At 50.4% G+C, this 17,463-nt stretch overlaps 5 protein-coding genes across 5 annotated transcripts; 4 read left to right on the top strand and 1 right to left on the bottom strand.

Moving 5' to 3' along the window:
- Positions 1-926: 926 nt before the first annotated feature.
- On the bottom strand, positions 927-2,673 carry N7484_002805 (coatomer subunit delta; the record flags this gene model as incomplete). Its single annotated transcript, XM_057113225.1, has 4 exons — positions 927-1,830; positions 1,894-2,090; positions 2,144-2,587; positions 2,671-2,673. The coding sequence occupies 4 exons, from the start codon at positions 2,671-2,673 to the stop codon at positions 927-929; spliced, it is 1,548 nt and encodes a 515-aa protein (XP_056973365.1).
- Positions 2,674-3,097: 424 nt separating this feature from the next.
- N7484_002804 (uncharacterized protein) lies at positions 3,098-5,569 on the top strand (the record flags this gene model as incomplete). Its single annotated transcript, XM_057113224.1, has 2 exons — positions 3,098-4,165; positions 4,220-5,569. The coding sequence occupies 2 exons, from the start codon at positions 3,098-3,100 to the stop codon at positions 5,567-5,569; spliced, it is 2,418 nt and encodes an 805-aa protein (XP_056973364.1).
- A 1,457-nt stretch (positions 5,570-7,026) lies between these two features.
- N7484_002803 (DUF803 domain membrane protein) lies at positions 7,027-8,578 on the top strand (the record flags this gene model as incomplete). Its single annotated transcript, XM_057113223.1, has 7 exons — positions 7,027-7,036; positions 7,097-7,167; positions 7,233-7,323; positions 7,392-7,482; positions 7,535-7,695; positions 7,753-8,044; positions 8,104-8,578. 7 exons carry the CDS (start codon positions 7,027-7,029, stop codon positions 8,576-8,578), a joined length of 1,191 nt encoding a protein of 396 aa, XP_056973363.1.
- Positions 8,579-9,126: 548 nt separating this feature from the next.
- On the top strand, positions 9,127-12,137 carry N7484_002802 (uncharacterized protein; the record flags this gene model as incomplete). The annotated part of the gene is made up of 3 exons (XM_057113222.1): positions 9,127-9,343; positions 9,423-10,156; positions 10,209-12,137. The coding sequence occupies 3 exons, from the start codon at positions 9,127-9,129 to the stop codon at positions 12,135-12,137; spliced, it is 2,880 nt and encodes a 959-aa protein (XP_056973362.1).
- A 705-nt stretch (positions 12,138-12,842) lies between these two features.
- N7484_002801 (putative importin beta-2 subunit) lies at positions 12,843-15,840 on the top strand (the record flags this gene model as incomplete). The annotated part of the gene is made up of 3 exons (XM_057113221.1): positions 12,843-12,944; positions 13,069-15,687; positions 15,739-15,840. The coding sequence occupies 3 exons, from the start codon at positions 12,843-12,845 to the stop codon at positions 15,838-15,840; spliced, it is 2,823 nt and encodes a 940-aa protein (XP_056973361.1).
- Positions 15,841-17,463: the final 1,623 nt, after the last annotated feature.

The raw sequence follows: 17,463 nt of genomic DNA, 5'->3' as shown, positions 1-17,463 counted from the left end.
GCCACCGAGCAGTGTAAATCAGCGTTTATGGTATCGATTCGCCCCAGGAACCAATAAACAATGAGGCGAATTTGAGGTCTTTTCGTGGCAGGTTTATTACGCTATTTGCCATCGACAGCAAAGGAATGGGGTAGTTGCAACCCAAGGCTTTCGATCTGATTGTGCCCGTATATTGGTCAGGCCATGGAATCGGTCCTGCTGTATGTATCCACCGGTTGCGGTGCCTATTTATCGGTTTTTGAAACCGACAGGCTATAGGAACCGGCCGCTATTGGGAAAAACAGATCCATCAGCAGCTCTTAGGATCATTGCACAAAAACCGAAGGACGGAATGTTGCGACGTGCCTTTGTTTCGGACGTGGTTGTCTCGATTTGAATCAAGAAGTCCTTCCGGTTAGGGAAAGTGCTCGCGCTACCCTCAAAGTAGCTGCGATGGCCTAGACCATGGAGGAAAGTCAATCTGACGTTACTAGGTGGCGTTGAAGCTTGAGTGTTTGGCTTTGTCCTGCCTGATTCGGTGGTGACTAAAGCAAACCGTGGGTAGAGGGCGAGGTACTGGAAGCTTTTTGACTCAGTGTTAGGAAGGGGTATCCCAATGGAGAAATGTTTTGTGTACTTGAACCCCCGCAGAGGATCCGAGTGTTCATAATATTGACGTCGTGGATTACGCGGGAATGATCGAGCTAGGCATCACTGCGGATAGCGATTGAGTTACGGAGATTTTATGGACCATGAGATCAATATTGGAGCCCCAGCAAAGTGAAAGTCTAGTTAAAGTGTCAATTTTGTGTGGAAATAGGACACGGCCTTGGCCAAAGGTCTCGAGAACAATAAAAAAGGGGCTTGGAACACGATCTTAGAAGCAAAAATGGCAGGAAACCACAATCCGAACGTCATTAGTATCCGACTCTATACAATTCCTGAGTTCACACAATCACGAATTTCTCCGCGACGCTGCGGACATCCTTGGAGAATCCGGCACTCTCACCCTCCATCTCCAACAAAGACACATCAGTGACATCAACATCCACGAATGGCTTGGACTTTGTGAAGCGAACGCTCATGGGGAAGAACTGATCCTCATCACCGTCGGTAGTCTCGAACTCGAAGCTCCCAGTAGGGTTCGACTCGTCAACAGCGCCAAGGTTCCAGTCAAGGCTGTCACCTGAGACCTCATATACAGCATCAAAGCTGGCGACTGCGGGCTCGGAGTCACCGTATGGGATGGTGACAACAACGTCGCGCAGACTATCGCTGCCGGTAAGCTCGTACTCAACAGTCACAGTGGTCGAGTCAGAGCCCTTGTTGACCCACACGGTGAATGTAATGGGCAAAACATCGGTATTATCAGCCGAGCTAGCCACACGCCACCGGAGAACGCCAATCGCGTTGTTTGTGGGGAACCGCTTCGAAGTGTCCTTGAGTTGAATTATGGAGGAGCTAGTGAAGAGAGCCTTATCCACATTGGGATGAGTTCTGAATTGGGCGCCATGGGTAGGATTGGCCTGTAGATCGAGGCGCAGTTTTGTGAAAGCCGGGTCCGAGATGCGAAGCTGAAGGTCACCCTTGACTTCAAATTCCTTCAAGGCACCATCGCGGGTAAGAGTTGCGGAAATTGTCTCGGCAATGGTCATATGAATAGGCTCGCGGTCTGCTGTGAGAGATTCGCGAGCAGAAGCGGATTCTTGCACTGGGGTAGACACTTGCGGTGTAACCAGGGGGCTCTCCTCCTCGGGCTCGGGACCCATGTCACCTCGGACCTTCTCGTAGATATCGGTGGCCTTGGACTTCTTGCCGAGTTGCATGCCTTTGCCACGGGTTGGGAGGGGCCTAAAGATTCGTACTGTTAGAGATATATCCAAAGCAGATCTCCTGCATCAAGGTGATACATACTTGGCGAAAGTCTTCTTTTTCTCCGCCTCATAAGAATCATATGTATCCGGCACTGATGGGCGAGAGGGGGGTGTGTAGACGGGATAAGAAGGAGTCCGCGGGGCTGCGCCACGGCCTGAACGAGCAGCTTCCTTGCGCTGCATCTCCAATTGCTTCGCCTTGCGCTTCCGCTCCTCGCTGGCCTCCAATTCCTTGTTCTATTTCCCGGTGTCAGTCTGCAATCATCCGCATGTTCACAATCTAAACATACCCGCTCAATAATCTCCTGGATTCTCTCTTCGTGACTCTCCATCTCCAGGAAGGTCTTGATCTGGGACAAGGACAGGTTCTCCCGGTAACCCAGTGTCACCAGCTCATCGAATGCGCTTAGCAACTCAAAAGCATTGCGCAAGATCTCGCGCTCGTCTAGGCTCTTGCAAATGCTGGTCGTAACCTGAGCAAAGAGGTGCAAGCTGTCAATATCCTGGAGGATATTGGATTGACGGTTGGTGATCAAGATGATGTACAGCTCATCCAATGGCTGGTAGACGAAGCGCACGTTGTCTTGCTCGACAGTGGTGTGTTGGGTTCCCGAGTCCGCCAGCTTCGGGAATGAGGCAAGAAGAGCCTCAATCCGTGACCGGGGAATTTCGCGGAATTGACGCGAGAGGACAGCCTTACCTCCGCGAGTGCATATCGACGCTGCGAGAACGACCTGTTGAGAGAGTAGAAGTGATCAGTTCAAGTCATTGCGGGGAGAGAGTTGATCGGGCAGAAAGGGGTGAATTTGTAATTTACCATTGTGTAAATGTAGAGGCAGCACTCGTAAGGAGCAGGAACTGCGATATGTGACCTTGAAGTGGTGGTGTTCGAGGTAAATCCAAGTTCACGATGCCCCTGTTTGGTGTTTAGTTAGATCATCAAGTGCCAGCTACTCTGTTCTCTTTCACGCCTGGTCCGTGCTCACCGCTTCCCCCTTCGCTTAGTCGTCAGGCAGTGAGTCTTTTTTTTTTTCTCTTTGTATTCCCTCCAACCCCCTCGACTGATCATCTTTTGCTTTTCATTTTCATGTTTCACCTCGTGATTTATGAAACCTAGGCGATAATTTTCGACCCCTTCGATTTATTTTGCATTTCCCCACCCCCATGACCCTTACACTCTAAACGGCTCACCCCCCCGATTATCGCGACACGAACCGTTACTTCACTTTTCGACGCGTTTTGTAATGACAGCAACTTCCTCTCTACTTCCTTCCGGCATGGAAATCCCTGCTGGTGAGGACCTTGAGATGGCTTCGCCCTACCAAGGTCAAGCCGATGATTTCGATATCGATATCGACCTAATGGAGGATCATGTATCCAACATGGACAGTGACATGATGGGCGCGGACGATTTCCCCAACACTTCGCAGCCGTCTCTTTTCCAGAATGACCTGACAGACGATGCCGACATGGTCGATGAAGCCTCGGAAGGATCTATGGTCGATGCGGACAATCTAGCCGAGGAAGATCACGATATTGAGGTCCAGTACGACGACGTAACCTACGAGACAGACATGCTGGAGGGTGATCAGGATGAAACCGCCGATGTTGCTGTGCCCGCCATCAATATTGAAGCTACCCCAAGTATTGTGACCCCAGCTATTGAGACCAACGATCCCACCCACGTTGGTCCGGAAGCGGCCACAGGCGGCCAAGAGGCTCAATTTTTACCCCCAGTGGCCAATCCTGTAGAGAGTGAACAGCAACAGCAGGAGTCTATCATCCAGGCACAAGAAATCGTGCAAGAAACAATCCCGGCTGAAAATGTTGAGAATGAGCAAATTCAGCCACTTGAGAGTGCTGAACATATTACCGATAACGACAACGACAAGGAAAAAGTCGGTGAGCAGACTAATGAACCCGTGGAGAGTATGATTCCAGGCTCTCAGGACCACCACACTCCCGATCACTCGGCCGAGAATTTGGAAGATCCAAAGGCCTCTTCCCCGAAAACAGAGCCTGTCACTGCTGAGCAAGCTGAGACCTATGTTCCTAATGAAATAGAACATGAGAATACTCATGAGGACGAGTCTCTCCATACAGTGAAGGTCATCTATCAGGATAATGAGATCTCCCTCTTCCCGCCTTTGGAAGGTGATTCAGCCGAAACCTTCTTCCTTCACGATGAAGATGTGGCCTATGACAACGTTGGCAGATTATTCAGCTCTCTTCGTGAGGTGCTTTTGGATAATATTGCCGAGCATGACACTCTTGTTATTGATATCGATTCTCTTGGTATTCAAATAACAGAGGTAGGATACACCCTTGCCCGCAACATAGTTCATAACATGCTAATTCACATCTAGGACTCGTCGTATACATCCAAAATCACTTTGCATCAGATCTTGGATATTTATCTTCGCCTCTGTCATAACGATGGAATCCATGACCCAGACGCTCTGTATCTGAGCCTTTCCAGTAAAGCAGCCATTCATCACGAACTGGCCAGCCTCGATTCCGCTGCTAAAGAAGGCAAGGGTCTATCTCAGATTCACCTGTGGGCTGATTATGACGAAGAAGACCCTGTCGTGGGAGAGGCTGCCGGTAGTCATGAACAACCTGGGCCTGAGTTGCCGCAGGAACCTCAGGATGATCAGCCCAACACAGATGATGGAGCTGCTGCATCCCATGAAGCCGCTGTGCCTGGTCATGAGGCAACGGATGAACATGATGAACCCAGCGGCGTGGAAGATTTGGCGGACGAAGCTCATCAAGAGCCTCACCACAGTGATGCTGATGTCAAAACAAACCCTGGGTCACATTCTACTGAGGCTCAAGATAAACAGGAGACTCACCAAGGAGAGGATGGTCACCATGACAACTCATATGGTATCGAAAGCTACAATGAAGAACACGATTATGCCGAAGATCCAAGAACGGAATCAACCGGCACCGTGGCCCCTGAGGATGCATCTGTGGAAGCTACCCATGATGATTGGGAGAATCATGAACTTTCGGAGCACCACGATACCAACAAGGACAATCAAGCCCTTGATAATCAAAACTTGGATGATGATGAAGATAATGAGTTCTCTGGTGCTGATGATCTGGAAGTGGCTGATCTTGGCGTTCCCGTTCAAAATTCTGAGACCGAGGATCATCACGAGGATGGTGCTCAAGGCGTCGATTCGGCATCTCAGCATAGTGAGGAGGCCACGAATGAATTTGAAGCTACGGGCCAATATGGCCACGAGTCCGAGGACGCTCTGGAAGATAATACCGATCCGAATGCCTATGAGGAGTCGGAATCCACGTTGGAGAACTTGCCCCAGGAAGATTCCTTCCCTGAACAACCCCAAGAGCCTGAAAATTACCTACTTGGGATTGCTGAGGATGTAATGCAAACTCCTGCCAAAAATAACCAACACGATCAAGCCGACGCCAGCAATGGTGCAAATGAGGAATACTTCGAAGACGACTTCACCGCTTCCTCTTTCGAAGACGGCGGCGATGGGCAGCAAAACTCCGAAAATGACTACAACTATGATCCTGAATTGGACGCCCCGGAGGAACCTGAGTTGGGTGAAATGGATCCCTCTTCTACTGACTCTCATGCTCCTGACAATCTCTCCGTCAAACGGTCCCGTGATGAGGATGATGAGTGGGACATCACGGAAACCACAACACCCGAAATCAAGCGTCGGCGACCTTCGTAAACCAGTCTTTCCCTTTTTTTTTGCTTGACATCGTTGCCTTCCAAGATTTTCTCTTGGTTGGCAAACCTAGTCCCGAATTCTCTGGATGCCGTTGCCCTATGGGTTCCAACAGTTCCGCCATGATTTACTAATTCTGATAATCTTTCAGCAACGGTCACGACCCGTGGATTTGACTTTTCACATTACAGATAACAACCAGGTATGTTCAACACTTTTATCCATTCCCCTTGGCCTTCGGGTCTCCTATCTTTCCCGCCCCATTCCAGAGGTGTTTGAGGTAGTTTGCAACGCCTCGCCTTCCCATGTTATCTCTTCTTCTCCTGTACTGCTATCGGCTTTCTTATTTTCTCTCCCTGCGTGATACCACTTCGATCCAAAAGTTGAACTCGGCGTTGATGGGAGTTTCGGTTGGGGCGTGTTTGCAATTTGCATATCACATAGTATCCGGCGTACGCGTGCATTAGGCTCCACCTATCTTCAGCTCTGATGCTGAAATTGAAAATATTTTTATTCAGTCCTTTCAGATAGCCCTCCTTGAAATGACTCGTTCTTATGATGGTCATAATGCAATAGACACCATGGACATAGTACCATGGCAAGCGCCAGAGACCAAGTAGGTATAACCAAATACGAGAGTAAATTCCCCATGCGGAGAGGAACGGCACATCTCATTTCCCAATATCCCCACAGCAGCATTCGATACTTGTGGAATTCCGCCTAGCTCGCGTTTTGCCGAAGCAATTAAGTGGATCCGTGGCTCTAAGTATAGACAAAGCTGAAAGCGGTGGTGGTGAGATCGTGAAACGACGATCGCCGCCACTTATGACCAAGACCAAACTTCAGGGTCCAAGCATTTATGCTATGCACAATAGCCCCTACCATAGGGGCATTGGCCTTCTGTCCACGTTTCATAAACAACCCACTAGTATCATGATAACTCGTCATCTACTTCCGTAGACGCTAAAAAGGAAGCCAAAGTAGATCCATTGCTAGCATTAAAACCAGGCTAGAGTTACTGCTCAGCCGTTTCTCTTACGCGTCCCGATCGGCCCAGTCTCGAAACGGAACCCCACCGCACGCAGGCACCCAATCTTGCCTTTACACCACCTGGCACCGCAATCTCCCCTTACTCATCCATCACTCCTGCAGAACTCTCGGGCGGGCTCGTTGTTTCTGTTTCTCAGTCGCTTCCTACGCCATCCACTTCCCTTCGTTTAGTCGCTCCTTTCCGTTGCCTTCTCTCCCCCCCCCGGATACCTATAGCTGGCACTGGAGGCCATTCGACAGTAGGAGCATCGGCTCCTAAGAGAGAATTACCGTCAACATGCTTCCAGACAAGTATGTGCGCAATGCGCTTCCCCAGACTCTCTCCTTCAGTCCTTCTGGCCAGGGTGGCCAAATGCTAACAATGCGCGTGAAACAGATATGTCGGGCTAATATTAGCTATCCTATCAACAATGGCCATTGGTACGATATTTTCCTACTTCAAGCGTTTTGGAGCATCTAACTCATGCAATTCGCATTCAGGCACCAGTTTCGTTATCACCAAAAGGGTTCGTCTAGCCTCCGAAATCGCCGACCGATGGCCCCGGACCCGCGTGGGTTGTGGCGACAAAGACAGACACGGCTTTCGAGGAGACAGATGCTAATGCGCTCGATGCAGGGCTTGATGCAAGCTTCCGAACAACATGGCTTTGAAGGCGAAGGATTTTCATACTTGAAGAGTCCCATCTGGTGGGGAGGTGTCGTCACACGTACGGGAATCACCAACATGCAAATTGGACCACTGAGCTGGAATCGCTAACATACTTGTACACGATAGTCGCCCTCGGAGAAATTGCCAATTTCGCCGCCTATGCGTTTGCGCCCGCGATTCTAGTGACTCCGCTTGGAGCGCTGAGTGTGCTGATCGGGTAGGCACTTCGCGTCCTTGGGTGGCTGGGATCCTGCTGACAATCATCACAGTGCGGTTTTGGGCTCATATTTTCTCGACGAGCGGTTAGGGAAGCTGGGAAAATTGGGCTGTGCCATGTGCCTCCTCGGTTCCGTTGTCATTGTTCTTCATGCGCCTCCTGACAAGCCGGTTGAACGCATTGATGAGATGCTTGCATATGCCGTCAAAGCACGTACGTTCGCGCCTTTGGCTATCTGCTTCGGGAGTCCTTGCTAACCCGGAAATCTAGCTTTCCTCCTTTACTGCTTGTTTGTGGCAGTCTTCGCGACGGTTATGATTTATCGAATTGCCCCGGTATATGGAAAGCAAAACCCCCTCATCTACATTTCGATCTGTTCCACAGTCGGCTCGGTCTCCGTGATGTCGATGAAGGCCTTTGGTATTGCGGTGAAATTGACGTTCGGTGGTAACAATCAATTCGGAAATGCTTCCACCTATGTCTTCGCCATTGTTACCGGCTTCTGCATTCTTACCCAGTTGAACTACTTTAACAAGGCATTGAACTCATTCTCGACCTCGATGTAAGGGAACACTGTCCCAATGGGAATGACCTCAAGCGCTAACAGTTCTTGTGCTCTAGTGTGAACCCTCTCTACTACGTTACCTTTACGACCTTCACGCTCTGCGCCTCATTTATCCTTTTCCAAGGATTCAACACTACCGATGCCGTTAACACTATTTCATTACTCTGTGGATTCCTGGTCATTTTTACCGGTGTATACCTCCTCAATTTGTCGCGACACGATCCCGACGGACATGCCCTGGTCAACTCCAAGCTTGATGAAGAAGGAGTGCCGACCGATGGCATCGCAAGCTTCCAGACCCGACGGTCCATGCAGGCCCGCCGAAGCACCGATCCCCATCGTCGCAGCTCCTCGAGCATCGCGTTCCTCAATGGCCATGGAGACCGCGAGGGGCTGATCCACTCGTATGATCTTGAGAACGGCTCTGGCATTGGTCTGGACGATTTGGCAGAAGATGATGGAGAACCAGGGCCGACCTTCGCGGCCGATGAGCGCACAGCGAAGCACACCAAGCGAAATAGCCAGATCTGATCGCCTCTGGAGTGGCTTCAAGCCAGCGCCTCCACTTCTTTCACGAAGTTACTGCCGCCACGCTCTTCCACAATCTCTTCCCCCATTTCCTACCATCTTCAAGCCGTTTGGCTTTTGCATTTGTTTCCTCACCGAAACCCTTGTATTTTTACTGTTTCCTCCAAAATGCCCGAGTGCAGAGATTAACGCTCGGAAATCTCAGGCATTGGACATGCTATGAATGATTGGATATGACTCTGGTTTCTCTGGATCGCTGTTTCGTTATTCCCTTTTTTTTTTTTTTTTTCTTATGTGATTTGATGGGCGAGAGGGTTATCATGTATATACGGAGTGTTTGACAAGGAATTTCATTTCACAAATAGATTGGCATACACAGGATGTGGGGCTCCACTCCGATGATGTAGCTTGCAAGTCAGCTGTTAAGGGAGTTTCACTTCCGAAGGTCAAAAGCTTGGCCGGTTCGATTTAGTTTCTCCTTGGCTAGGATTCTCCTATACTCTTTCCCCTAGACCGATCTTTCTCGACTCCCGAGGCGGTTCCCCTGCTCGATGCCGGGTTTGTTGCGGAAACTCGTCATCATCGCCGCAGTTGACGGGTTGATTCTGCACGGGCACGGCGTACATGGACGCCGCCACAACAATGGCAGCAATAATGAGGCCTCGTCCATCCGTATCGACTACAAAACCAATAAGATCACTGCTCTGCCCGCCTCAACAGAGGAGTCGCTAGAAGGTCGCGAGCACTTGGAGGCCTACGGACTTGTCGGTAAGTTTGGGGGCGCTTCCCCGGAAGCCGCGGGGCTATAGCTCTAAAATTTATTATCCCTTGATATTGACATGCTTAGGTCTTCTGTCTGTCGCGTCATACTCGTTCTTAGTCTCTATTACCCAGCGGCAACAAGTCGCACAGATCCAAGGCCGCCCTGTCTATGCTGTGACCAATGTTGCCATCATCCCAATCTCCTCGCAGGCAGATGCCAACCGCGCAATCGCACAGGCACGAAAGGAGGTCTCGCAAGGCGATCCTGATCTAAACTCTGACTCCGAAGATGATATTCCGGACCATGTCACAGATCACGCGGAAACGGAAATTGGCAGTGCGCCAACTTCACCTGGTCGGCAGGCGACCTTCCATACCCGCGGTGCTAGCGTTGGCAGTATAGCGGAGGATGTCATTGGGAAACGGGTGCCATTTGGCCGTTTTGCGGCTAATTGGCTCTCGCGGAGGAATCTAGGGTTGCCGCGGCCTGGAGCAATCGGGCAGGATGTGCCTGAGTCACCCTTTGATGAGACATCTTCACCCGGGACAGCAACTCCGGATGCTGAGTCAAAAGAGGATGAGGCTGTAGAGGCGGCTTTGCCTGAAGATCAGAAAGATGACGTGAAGCTTGGTGAAAGGGATGATCGGCCTCAGTCTGATCAAGCGGCTGAGCTACTGCCCAAGCTGCTGAAATATACGAAGCTTCTTTTTGCGTCGCATAATTTCTTTTTTGCATATAATTATGATCTGACGAGGCCATTCAATGCTCAGGGGGCACGCACGGAGCAACTTCCTCTTCATAAGGCTGTAGATCCTTTGGTGGGTACTATTTGTGCTAAATGCTTGGTATCGTTTGCTAACACGACGCTAGTACTTCTGGAATAAACATCTCATGTTTACATTCATTGAAAATGGTGCTCATGGTTTTGTGATGCCTCTCTTGCAGGGATTCGTTGGCCAGCGAGAATTTACAGTCGCCAGTCCTGAGCAAAACTCAACGTCTGAGTCTGCAGACGAGAAGCCAGTTGAAGCGAAGATACTCGGCGACAGCCAAGAGGCAGCCTCGGTGGATACGGAAGTTCCTAAACGCAACTTTTTGTTGACCCTCATTTCGCGACGGTCTGTCAAACGACCTGGTCTTCGTTATCTTCGTCGTGGTGTGGACGATGAAGGAAACACAGCCAATACCGTCGAAACAGAGCAGATTCTCTCCGGCCCCGACTGGAACCCTTCCAGTAATGTCTACTCATATTTGCAAGTGCGAGGATCGATCCCGCTTTACTTTTCACAGTCCCCGTACGCCTTCAAGCCCATTCCAGTGCTACATCACTCCGCTGAGACCAATCAGCTTGCATTTGGAAGACACATTAGAGAGATGAGCCGGAGATATGGCAAGATTCAGGCCGTGTCATTGATTGACAAGCATGCGGGGGAACTGAAACTGGGCGATCAATATGAGAGATACGTCGACGTCTTTAACAAGGCCGGGGGTGTCGATGGCACACCACTGCGGTTGGAGTGGTTTGATTTCCACAATGAATGCCGTGGGATGAAGTTTGAGAATGTGTCCCGTCTCGTCGACCGGGTGAAGGAGACTCTGGATGAATTCGGTTATACTTGCGTTAAGGATGGCGCATCATCGCTCAGACAGAGTGGTATTGTACGCACCAACTGCATGGATTGTCTTGACCGGACTGGTGTGGCCCAGTGCGCCTTTGGCCAGTGGGCTTTGGAACGCCAACTTCAAAATGAGGGCATCGCGATTGACTTGGGTGGTGACTCGTCTACTCAGTGGTTTAACACTCTCTGGGCAGATAACGGCGACGCGATCTCCAAGCAGTACTCGTCCACTGCCGCTCTGAAGGGCGACTATACCCGCACACGAAAGCGAGACTACCGAGGCGCGATCAACGACTTCGGACTCACTCTCTCACGATACTACAACAACATCGTGAACGATTACTTCTCACAGGCTTGTATCGACTACCTGCTGGGTAATGTCACGCCGCATGTCTTCGACGAATTCTCCATTGAACTGCAGACCCCGGATCCAGGCATCTCAGTTCAAAAGATCCGTCAGAACGCAATCGACACCAGCTGCAAGATCGTTATCAGCAGTCCATCTGAAGAGTTCCTGGGTGGCTGGACCATGTTGACCCCCCGGCAGCCCAACACGCTACGAACTCTCCCCTTCGAAGAATCTGTGCTCCTTCTGACAGACGCAGCGGTGTATAGCTGCCGCTTTGACTGGGAGACCGACAAAGTCCTTTCTTTTGAACGGATTGACTTGCGCTCTGTATCCCGCATTCATTACGGGACATACGTCACCTCCATCCTGACTGAGAGTCAATCGAATGAGCGCACCAACGTCGGTCTTGTCATCGTCTACCGCGACGGTGACGAGAATCTCTTACGTGTCAACACCCGCTCCTTGCAAAGCAATGTCCGGCCCGCCGCCCTCGAGGCTTCCACCGGCTCCACTGGCGAATGGGACCTGGTTTCCTGGTTGCGCGGCACCAAGCGTGCCACTACTCGATTTGTCGCTTTCAAGTCTCTTCCACTAACCAATGCGGGAACTAGCCCTCGCCTCGGGCCCACGACGGGTACTGTTCGCGAGCTTGATCGGGTTCGCTCCATCTGCTTGGAGATTGAACGGGCGATGCTAGCGGGTGATGGGCAGAATAAGGATTCGGCATCTGTGGTGGAAGAGTCTGATATCATTTCTTTGGCTGATGCGAAGAAACGGACTGGGATTTTGGAGTATCTTGTTTATGATATTAAGAAGATGGTTTGGGCATGAGCATCTATGGACCAAGCGGTCCTTTTTGGGTATTTTAATTTGGCTTGGGATTCTGTGCAATCATACCTTCTGCAGGCTGCATTATCGTATGGCAAATATAATTGGCATGAAGTTATGAACGTTGATTTTGCATCTGCAGATGAGGTCATACCCCGTGGTATAAGCCAAAGTATATATTTCCGAGTGACCTCACCCCTTGGACATGCAGATTCGGACAAATATAGAGAAATCCAAATACGATGAGAGGTAGAAAAGTTCTATTTGAGAGATTGGGCAGGTGTCTTCCAAATCTACGGATTATTGCATGAACTGGTGACCCCAGACAAAAGACCTGACATAAGATCGAAACGAAATAGTGTAGGTTGACTTGCTAAAAGACCGACGACTGGCTACCGCCTTTCTCTTTCGTTCGTTCGCCCCAGATTTTCGCCCTCGCTTTCTCAGGCCAAGTCCGAGTCGTTTCCTCCTTATTTATTTTTTCTCTTTTTTCATATAAAACTTCGACACTGTCACCTGGGAATATTTGCTATTGCCTCAAACGTCTCTGTTCGTTGCTGAATTTATTTGGTGCAGATCGGACGCGTTGTACTTGATCTGGGGAACGAAGTAGGGGGACCGGTTCCCACTTTCTTGGCGGGGCTCTCTGTGCCACACGCACTTTTGCACCTACGGTCGCAAGCCAGTCGACTTTAGCACCGCTTCAACATGGATTGGCAACCTCAGGATGAGCCATTGAGGCAGCTAGCCTGCTGCCTCAGAGACTCTCTCAATGGTCAGGACCCTACGCTCCGGAAACAGGCCGAAGAGGTACGCCTATAATAATTTTTTTTGCTCTGCACTTCCCCTCCCCCCTCTTTGCCAGGAACCAACGCAAAAGAAAGCGCACACTGCACTTGAGAATGGAGACTGATACAATCGCGCGCTGTTATAGATGCTTGCTTCGGCGACCTCATCTCCGGATTATGTCAATTACATCACCTACCTTTTCTCGACGTCCCAGGTTCCTCCTGCTGTCGGTATGGACGATAACACCTATAGCGTTGTGCGCTTTGCTGCCGCCATGAACATCAAGACGAAGCTTTATATGGCCTATCAGACGATCCCTCAGCAGAGTTTGAACTTTATTCGATCCGCCGCTTTGGTCTCCCTGCGAGACAGCAACACACAAGTGCAGCGAGGTGCTGGTACTATTATCACGGAGCTGGTACAGCGGGGTGGATTGCTCGCCTGGCCGGAGGTTCTTCAGGAGCTTCTATCCTTGGTTGGCAACACCGCAGGTGATGTGTCGATCCCTGCTCAAGAGGCCGCGATGGCTGCACTGTACAAGGTGTGCGAGGATAACCGCAAGATTCTGGACCGCGACTACCAAGGCCAACGCCCGCTGAACGTGATTATCCCCAAGTTGCTGGAATTTACCGGACGCGAGAGCGCACGGGTTCGCGCGCTTGCGCTGAGCAGCATTCACGTTTTCCTCCCTCACCAACCCCAGGCCTTGATGGGCTCGTTGGATCTGTTCTTGTCGCAGCTCTTCAACCTCGCAGGGGACCAGGATACCGAAGTGAGGAAGTATGTGTGCCAGTCATTCTCGCAGCTCGTCGAGTTCGCCCCCGAGAAGCTTATTCCGCATTTGGAGGGTCTGGTCAGCTACATTCTCATCCAGCAGCAGAACGGAGAGGATCCCGAGCTTGCTCTAGATGCAGCGGAATTTTGGATCGTCTCTGGTGAACAAGAGCGCCTGCAAGCACCTCTGGCACCGTTCATGCCTAAGGTGATCCCAGTGTTGCTTCAAAACATGGTGTATGAGGAAGACGACGTGATCCGCTTGATGGGCGACGAGGACGATGCCGACACCGAGGATCGTGCGGAGGATCTGAAGCCGCAATTTGCCAAGTCGAAGGCGGGCCGTCTGGATATGTCAAAGCAGGGTGACGCGAATGGCTCGCAGCAACAACCATCCCAGGAGGAAGAGGAGGAAGAGCTCAGCGAGGGCGAAATCGAAGACTCGGAATATGGGGACGACCCCGAGGATGAGTGGTCCCTGCGAAAATGCTCTGCTGCTGCGCTGGACGTGTTTTCGAACGTGTACCACGACCCCATTTTCGAGATCATTCTGCCATACCTGAAAGAGACCCTGCGACACGAACAGTGGCCCAACCGTGAGGCTGCTGTGCTCACCTTGGGAGCTGTCGCTGATGGGTGCATGGAAGCTGTCAAGCCCCATCTTCCTGAACTCGTTCCATACCTGATTTCTCTGTTGAACGATTCACAGCCCGTTGTGCGACAAATCACCTGTTGGTGTCTGGGCCGGTATTCGGAGTGGGCTTCGCACCTCCGTGAGCCATCAGACAAGCACCAGTTCTTTGAGCCTATGATGGAGGGCATTCTTCATCGCATGCTTGACAACAACAAGAAGGTGCAGGAAGCCGCTGCATCTGCATTTGCCAGCTTGGAAGAGAAGTCGGACGAGAACCTGGTCCCATACTGTGAGCCTATTCTCCGTCAATTTGTTCAATGCTTTGGAAAGTACAAGGATCGAAACATGTACATTCTTTATGACTGTGTGCAAACTCTGGCCGAGTGTGTCGGAAACGAGTTGGCCAAGCCCCATCTCGTTGAGATCCTGATGCCTGCTCTGATCGAGCGGTACAATATGATCCACGACCAGTCGCGAGAAGTATTCCCACTGCTTGAATGTCTGGGATACATCGCTGCGTCGTACGAAGATGCTTTTTCGCCATTTGCCCCCGTTATCTTCCAACGCTGCGTGAAGATTATCTACCAGAACCTCCAAGAATCCATGGCCTCAGTAAACAACCAAACCGTTGATGAGACCGACAAAGATTTCTTGGTCACCAGCCTCGACCTTCTCAGTTGCATCATCCAAGCTATTGACCCACAAAAGAGCGGAGAGTTGGTGGCCGCCTCCCAGCCGCGATTCTTCGACCTTCTTTGCTACTGCATGCAGGACTCTAACTATGAGGTCCGCCAGTCCTCCTACGCTCTCCTCGGTGACTGTGCCATCAGCATTTTCCCCCATTTGGAGCCATTCATCCCTACCATGATGCCGACTCTGATCAAACAGCTTGACCTGGATACCCTGCCCGACGATGATCGCGTCACTAGCTTTAGCGTTCTCAACAATGCCTGCTGGTCCTGCGGAGAGATTGCCGTGAACCAGAAAAAGAGCGACCTTGCCCCTCACGCCGAGAAGCTCTACTACGGCCTCCTGAACATCATCAATAACGAAGAGATTATTGATTCGGTCAACGAGAATGCCGCTATGGCACTGGGCCGTCTTGGTCTCTGCTGCCCTGAGCAACTGGCACCCCGATTGAGCGAATATGCCACTCCCTTCTTAACGTCCATGAGCAAGATCGATTTCAGCCGCGAAAAGGCCTCTGCATTCCTCGGATTCAACCAAGTGGTCATGAAGAACCCTCAAGCCATGGAATCATGTCTTGCAGTCTACTTCGGGGCCATTGCCGGCTGCGCAAGCAAGTCGCTCTCGTCACAGGAGGACTACCGGGACATTCACAGCTCATTCCAGCAGGTATGTGCATCTCTCCTGATCGTAGAAATTGCTATTCTAACTATCAAATAGGTTCTGCAAGGATATAAAAATATGATACCCAACTTCGATTCATTCCTCTCACAGCTTCCCGGTCCCGTGGCCCAGAAGCTGCGCACGCATTACCAGGTTTAATGCCGGAATTCCGTGATCCCCTCCATCAAATCGGCTTCAACCCTTACGATTGATATCAACATGCACGATGATGGCTTTATGAAATGCCGCAAATGCTCCTTCATGTGCCTTAAATAGGCTACACATCTACATGACTGATTGAAGTCCAATGCAATGCACTGTTTTCACTTTTGTTTGAGCGCCACGGGCTTATTATAGCCCATTGTCATTATGACCTAGAAATAGGAGGAACGAACGGAAGGAATCAATTATGAAAAATCATTAGGTCAATAATCAAGGCGAGCTGAGCTCTTGACTGGGCGTTTCAATTCAGTCCACTTCCTGCATATTCTCTTTTTCTTACTTGTGAGAGTCGGGAAGCGCAAACATGGGAATTTCCAGGGATGTCATTTGACTATCTAGGCATGGCTATCTGATCATTCCAGCCCTTGTTTTCTTTTTTACTTGACTTCTCTCTGCATGTTGATATGAGGACCGGTTCCCTAGTAGTGCGTCGTTTAGCGCTGGCTTTCCCACCATTTTTCTTAGATAGATAGATTAGATAGATTCTATGAAAACCCAAAAATTTAGGTAGTCTCTTGTCCATCCAAGCACAGAGCTTGGGTCCACGGTTAGCAGGAGATACACTCATCATCAAGCTAGATTATAGTCGCAAACTTGCCCGTGATCGGCTACGTGGCGTTCCCCTCAAAACTCACCTGCATTAAGGGTCCTCTGTCGACCATATCGGCAAATAATGCCAAGCGAAATGATCCAACCGTCGCCAACGCAGAATGTCGGACCTCGCTTCTTATAACCCCCATGGACTTGAGTCCCGTGCGCTCGTTGTCTTGCCTCATTTTGCAGAATGCAGGTCCCTTGCCAAGACTACGGTCTCCCATGAACTAATCAGAATTCATTGTTTTCATTTCCGTTCCGCCGATTCCCAGGCGTTTGATTACTCTCAATTTAACTTTTCTACTAGGCTTCCACTAAATGTACTGAGTAGGCTAGAATTTCCCTCTCGACCTCCACTCTACCAGTCAATCACGGACGGGGTGGATCTTCGCTACACCTCGCTTATTTGACGCCGCCGGGAGTCTGAGCTTAACTTCCGGTCGAGGAGTATTGGTTAAGGGGGGACGGGGATGAGGTACTAAGCCACTAGTCTTTTTTATTTTTACTTTTTAATTTTAATTTGAATTTGTTTTTTGTTCCCTCGCCTCATTTACTAAGGAAGAAAAGAGATGAAATGTTCGGAAAGAGGGGACAGGCGATGCGTTGTGGCCCGATCTCTGACGACCTTCTGATTCCCTGATCCCTGTAGCAGTGAGGGTGGCAATGAGGAGTTGCATTTCTCCTAGGTTTGGAGGCTACTGGGGGCTTTCGGTGTAAGCTTGATAGGTAAGATTGGGTTCTCCAGCCCTGCAAGGAAGTGCAGATGGTATACTTTACTCGTTTCACTCATATTGAATTTAAATGACATGAGCTGAGATGGAATATGGGTCGGCGTGACAGGTTGAGATAGTAAAATTAGTTCTCACCAGGGGCCTTATTCACGGGCATGCCTGGGGGGCGGTGGTCAACCATGCGGTGTGTCTGACAGTCTGACTTTGTCCTACAGTAACCCACTCCGTTGGGACG

The sequence above is a fragment of the Penicillium longicatenatum genome (assembly GCF_028827895.1).
Source record: "Penicillium longicatenatum strain IBT 33135 chromosome Unknown contig_2_segment0_segment0, whole genome shotgun sequence".
Taxonomy (NCBI): Eukaryota; Fungi; Ascomycota; class Eurotiomycetes; order Eurotiales; family Aspergillaceae; genus Penicillium; species Penicillium longicatenatum.
The sequence above is the reverse complement of the archived record's forward strand: the minus strand, read 5'-3'. Positions and strand labels throughout refer to the sequence as shown.